We start from the raw sequence: 6,725 nt of genomic DNA, 5'->3' as shown, positions 1-6,725 counted from the left end.
GTATATAAATATAAACCGCTACTCTGAGTAGCGGTATATAAATATAAACCGCTACTCTGAGTAGCGGTTTACCTGCTGAAAATATGGTAAGCAGATATCAGTTTGCATAGTAAACCGCTACTCGGAGTAGCGGTTTACAAAAAAAAAAAAAAAAAAAAAAAAAAATTTTTTTTTTTTTTTTTAATAAACCGCTACTCCGAGTAGCGGTTTTACCTAAGTTGAAAAAAAAAAAATTTCTGGGCACTTGCAAACCGCTACTCCGAGTAGCGGTTTTACTAAAAAAAATAAATCTCGCGTGCCGTCCTACGTGGACGGTACGCAGGGAATTTTAATTTTTTTGGACACATTTTGGGAATTAAAACCCACTTTTGCATTATCCAAGGAAAAAACTCGGACAATTCATCTTACTAATCCAAAAAATAATAAAAAAAGGGTTATCGACCCAATAGAGATACTAGATATCAGTTCTAGCTGATGTATTTAGATACTTGAAACAATATTCATAAATTAGGATTCTATGATTAGAAAAACTAGTGCAGTAAGGTAACCTCAGAAGTCAGAACATGAGTGCATGTGAGTGAAGACTTCAGAGAATAGAACCAAGAAAACTTACATAATACAGAGTGGTCCAACACTTGGAGAATAGTGTAGGGTCAAGCTATTTGGTGCCCTGTTAGTATTAACTATGTAACTACATGTAGATAAGGGTTTGTTTGGCTAGTTAATTTGTAGGGACTAAATTATTTTTGGTCTTTCTCTTTTTTTCTACAAAAATAATTAAAAGAGACGGTCTAATTTTAATATAAAAGTAGACCTAGTAACTAAATGGATTAAACTAGTGACCGAAATAAATTAACCTAGTCACTATTGGGCTTTAATATTGGGCTTAGCATTGCCTAATTGTAATTTAAAAGTAGGCGGTCTCTTACAAGACAAACTCTTTTTTCTTTTCTTTTTGCACTTTGAGACAAAATTGAATTTTAAGTTCTTTGTGGGGAACAAACCAGCCAAATATTATTTGTCCTTTTGGTTGGAAAAACTTGCTATTTCCTGCAAAAAGAAATTTGAAACTTAAATGGGGGAAACTACTCTTTTCTTTGTGGCCTACAACAATTATATGAACATTTAAGCTCAAAAGTAAAGTGGATTGCACTTCACAGCAGGGTTTGTTACTCCAAATTCATTAAAGTAAGTGGGAGCCATGAAATTTAGAATTCCTTCATCCTAAATTAATGGTGTATATGTGTTATTTAATCTCTTAGAATTTAAACCTTGAGAACGTGGGAATTGAAATATTGAATTCCATCTTTATAAAAAGGGTGGTAATTCATTTCTATGTTTCGGTTGGTTCTATTACTATTACTAATTACTAGTGTTGTTCCTTTAGGTTCGTTTTCTTAGGGGATCGAGGAAGGGAAGATCTTTCCATGCGTCGATCATCTTTCTCTAACATATAATTGGATAGACAATATCACCCGAGAATGAGATAACAACAATGGCAAATAAGACATACAAAGTTTAACGTGGAAAAACCACTCAAAGGATAAAAAAACCACTAAACAATATTACTAATCACAAAGATGAGTAATACATCATACTACACATAGCGTTTCGAATAACTAGGTCCAAAAGCTTTCGTCTCAAACAAGTGACTCCATCCTCTAAGCCACCATACATACAAACCAATGTTCATGTGTTTATTGGTTGTGCACGAGCCATCGTACACCAACCCCAACCCACTTGGTGTTTAGACTCGCAACTCACACAACAAATGTGTTTCTCATTGCCTCACCCACCAAGCTTACTCAACGGTGATCGTCGACTACCACTCGTTGTCCACACGTGTGTTTCCTCAAGCACCTACATTGTGCCTCACAATGGTCCAAAATCATTCTCCCTAACAATGAGTCTATAAACTCCTATTTATAAGACTCCATAGTCCATACTACCTAACCTAGACCAATTACTATTAGGAAACTAAACAACCTTCCTAGTATCAACCACTAGATATTCTACAACAAGTAGAATATCTTTCTAAGTTTCCTAAATACATTAAACTAGTAAATAGGAAATACTATGAAACTAGGAAATCAAAATATTTCACAAAGAGGAAAAAAGCTAAAACAAAACAAGTCAGAAACTTAACGTCTTGTATTTGTGGTCAGCAACACAGACCACTCCATAGACCAAGACACACCACCTTCTAAACTTGGTTCATTTACTCTGTACATATCCGAACACCATAGCAGACCAATATATTGAGCTTGTAATCCTAACACGTTTAAACAATGAGAGAAGATTTAAATAATCAATTCCTCTTTTTAAATTTAACTACATACCATGTTCTTTCAACATTCACATTGACGTCCTACATTAGTTAAATTGGTTAAAGTAGGTAATTTGACGTTAAAAGCATTATTTTGAACCCAAATCTACTAATTTGCATTCAAATCAAGTGATCTTATTTCAAATTATTAAAAACATTAGTTTCAATCCAGCCATCCTTCTCACATAGAAGTATATAAAGGAAGAGTGACAACTGGCATAATGACACTTGATCCTAGTACACAAATCAGGATAATGATAATAATGGTTGATTACAATGTTGAAACTTTGGGAAATATTATTGGAGGCAATTATGTTAAATCTGCTAGATTACAATTACATTATCAGATTCTTCAATTGTTAGTGTGTCAGTCTCACTCTCAATTTTGCAAGTAAAAGAAATCTTTAAAATAGTATTGTTGAAGCGCTAACTTTCTGATATTATTGCTGATTACATGTCCTTTTAATAAAAAATTCGGACAATTGTTGCTGATTATATGTCAATATCAATTATGACAGCCTAACAAATTAATGAATTACTCGTATGATTAACAATGTGAAAGGATCATTTGTTCTGCTTGGGGCTTTCCCCTCTCTTCAACAAAAAAAATGAGAAGAAAATGTGAAATGACTAATTACGTAAAAAGGGATTAAATAGTTGATTAGTAATATTAACATGGCAGCTAATTAAGGGTTGGTATATGTGCTAAGATTGAGGTAACTACCATATAGAAAAATACACATTGTACTAATTTGTTTAATTAAGTTTGACGGAATGACAGGTGGATATATCGACACTAAACTTAAGAATAGTTGGAAATGAATCTACTATGGTGCTCTACTTCATGACACTTGTGAAAAGAGGCAATGAGTGAGGTTGGTGGAATTCAATTTAGAGTGTAAATATGTACGGATGGAGAAAATATAGAGGTTTGAAGTTTGAACTCATATTACAGGATTTGGCTAGCTAGTCTTCCTATTTGAGTGTTTGATAAAATTAGGTCCGAAATAACCAATTAGGCCCAAAAAACGATTTCTGAAAAAGTTGGGGTTACAAACTTTTGACATTAGAGGTTCAGGGTTGAGCAGCCTAAATCAATTTATATCCTATAGTCCTGGAACATCACATTTATAAAAAAAATAAAAAATGCAATAAATGATATGTCTTTATTAGTCATTTTATGCAATCAAGTAGCAATTAGTCATTTACCAAACAATTTTATACAAATAGCTAATCCGGTTAACTAGTCAAACTGGCTAACATAATCAGCTATCAACTATCCGCTAATTTTCAAGAACGACCGTAATGGTACGCAGACAGCCTGGGTCACAACCCCAATTTGAGCCCAAACAAGATAATTATATGTCTTGGGCCGGGCTGGTTCATGATACAAATCTATCCTAAGCAAGACACAAAAGCCCAACAAAGAGAAAACACGAGCCTCACCATCGGGCTTTCTGGGCCAACGCCACCTTAGGGTCTCCAATCCATCAACATTTTTACAAAGACAAAAAATAAACAAAGAAAAGAAGATCCAGAAAAAAGAAAGAAACAAAAAAAATAAAAAAAAATAAGAGAGAAGTCTTTAACCCTAAAACCCCCGATTTCAATCAACAATTCTCTCTCCAGAAATTCATCCATTCAATTTTCCATCTTAAAAGTGACGAAATTATCACAAATAATTTTGAATTTCCAGCACCAAATTACTTTGTCCGAATTTTAGTAGCAAATAAGAAGTGTGAGAAAAAGGATCTTCCAGAAATTTGAAGGTTTGTTTAAGAGTAATCTTAATTTATATCTCTAAGATTGAATTTTTGTATCTTACATAATTGAGCAAGAATGCAGTATTTAATTTTATTAATTTAGTTATTCTGGTGAAGTAATATACTTTAGATTTTTGGGTGGATGTAATGCATCAATTTTGAGTTTCGTAGTTCGCACACTATGTGTTTGTTTAAAGTACTTACAAAGGAATGGTGAGGTTTTATTCTTGTTGCTAATTTTTTGGGGATGAATTTTTTCTTGTGTTAATTGTAAGTTTGATAATGTGTTTGTTGCTTGAGGTGGGATATATGCAATAACTTGGGAAAGAAATTGGGTAATTTTAGATTCAGAGCTTAGATTTACTCGGTTTCATTACGCTCTCGGTTTGTTTTTAGATTTTAGTTTTGATTGGTTAGGGATGAGATTGTGTTAGTGTATAGCTTTCGATATCGTGCTGATGGTTAGATTCATAGTTGGTTATTCTTGTTGGTGATGTTGTATTGAGTGGCTATGTTAGAGGGTAATGCCGTTTTGCTTTGAAACTATTCGAGAGGTAGTGATTATGCTATTATAATATACTGGCAATTCGGGTTCAATGATGATTGGATAGAAGCTCATTGTTGGTGGTCGATTTGTGGGAGTCGATTTCTGGCCTTGTGCCAAACATGTGATTTGCAACCATTGGATTGTCATGTTGCATTTGTTGGTAGGGGTTCTTATAAGCTCCTTACTTTTTGTGACCCAAAATAGTAGCCACATATACTATTTGGGAAGTTGAAGAAAATGGTTGTTACATTACCTAAAACAGTGAGAAGTTATGTATGGATTTCCTGAAATCGATGTTACTTGGACTTGGGTATTCGTGTAAGATAGGGAAATGTGTCCGAGTGTCCTACTCAGCTAAAAATTCTATGATTTTGGCTGAGAATGAACGCACATCATGTCTATACTCATGTTGTAGTTTCGAAGATCGGACACAATACTTGTGGTAAGATGAAGAGTCTTAGTAACATAGCTTGAAATGAGAGAATCATCTACAAAGGTTAATCCTTAATGAGATTATGTTTCATTTTAAATTGTCGTGTGTTTCCAATATATGAAAGTTATTTCCAAATAGTAGGAATATTTACTTTGTTAATTATCATTTAAGAACTAATTTCATAATGATTTGCCTCCTTTTTTGTATAATGCCAATTTTGCTCTTTAGTTTGGCTTAAATGTTTCTGTCTTTGTTGAGTTATTTAAGTGTGATCTTGTTTGAGATATTTTTTGGCTTTGCTACTTTCAGTATAAGTTAGACAAGAAGGATGGGGAGGAAGGTTGGTACATTACGTATAAATCCAAAGAAATTTGGCTCTCTGCAGAAACCTTGCATGAAGGAAATGATATCATTTCTGAATTGCTTGGGTCTGTGCCACAACAATGATGAAAAATGTGATCGTCAAAAGCAACTTCTGGGCACGTGCATGGAAGCGCAGGTTAGTTTGAAACCTTTATCTTCCTAATTACAGGGCACTTTGTTAGTTTTGCTAGTTATGTTTAGTTACAGTTTTGGTACTTCTGATGCGTAGTCATAATTATGCTCTAAAATTTACAGGCTGGTAAGAACAAAAAGCCTTGGGGAAGCATCAATTATCACCTGCAGAGGCTTAATAGAGGAAGGAAGTAGTATAGTTTTGACAGAATGGATTCCTCTCCCAGGTTCTTCCCCATAGATCAAACAATAATTTTGCAGCTTAATGTCAGTGGGATATGGAAGATCTCCCTAGATGCTTTATGTAAGCTTTATTGCAGAAAGATTGTCCAAATTTCTAGTATGTTATCATTTTAGTACAACACTTTACAATCCACATGAGTTATGGACATATCGGACATCCTTATCACTTTTATCCCCCCCGAGATTTACAGGCCTTAGAAGGCACTACTTCAATGAGGGATCCCATTACCACAAGCAAACCCCAGTGTTTTTGACTTTTAATTTTGGCATTAAATATAGAATGAACCCTATATCATTTGAAAGTGTAATAATAAGCATTTACGGCCCGTTTGGTAGTCGTTAATAAATTGCGGTAATGGGAATGAATTTTAAGTGTAATTTTATTAGGCAAGCACTCTTAAAATCTCCATGGGGAGACATTTTTTCTCCATGGCAAGCAATCTCACCCCTAAACTTGTGTTTTTGTCTCCAAAGAGAAGCAATTTTCATTACCCCTCATTACCACCTACAAGGTGGTATTGGATGGGAATGAAAATTCAAGAAGGAAAATGGACACTTTATGATAAATTAGCATTACCATGAGAATGGACAATGATATTTTTCACAAATTTACACACAAATTCATTCCCATTACCACCATTTATGACCAACTACCAAACGGGCCGTTAGTGTATGATGATAATGTTTCTCATGCACCACTCACCAGACTTTGATTCGTGAACCCTGTTGTTCAAACTCTTATTGAACTGGGATACAGTACTCAAGGGATATTAGGTATATAGGATTTAGGAATACGTGTTTTAGAGGGGGCGGGGATATGGTCATTTTAAGGGTAATATGGAAATGCTGTGTTTATGTTTTTTCCCAACGAGACATAGTGGGGTTGAGAATGGATTGGAAACTGTTATCAAGGCTGAC

General features: G+C 34.3%; 1 protein-coding gene across 1 annotated transcript; it reads left to right on the top strand.

The window, feature by feature from the left end:
- Nucleotides 1–3,823: 3,823 nt before the first annotated feature.
- LOC104900134 (uncharacterized) lies at nucleotides 3,824–5,953 on the top strand. Its single transcript, XM_010687487.4, has 3 exons — nucleotides 3,824–4,095; nucleotides 5,379–5,568; nucleotides 5,688–5,953. The coding sequence occupies exons 2-3, from the start codon at nucleotides 5,398–5,400 to the stop codon at nucleotides 5,757–5,759; spliced, it is 243 nt and encodes an 80-aa protein (XP_010685789.2). The 5' UTR covers nucleotides 3,824–4,095; nucleotides 5,379–5,397; the 3' UTR covers nucleotides 5,760–5,953.
- The last annotated feature ends 772 nt before the right edge of the window (nucleotides 5,954–6,725 follow it).

The sequence above is a fragment of the Beta vulgaris genome, chromosome 7 (assembly GCF_026745355.1).
Source record: "Beta vulgaris subsp. vulgaris cultivar EL10 chromosome 7, EL10.2, whole genome shotgun sequence".
Classification (NCBI taxonomy): Eukaryota; Viridiplantae; Streptophyta; class Magnoliopsida; order Caryophyllales; family Amaranthaceae; genus Beta; species Beta vulgaris.
This window is presented reverse-complemented; position numbering and strand designations above follow the sequence as displayed.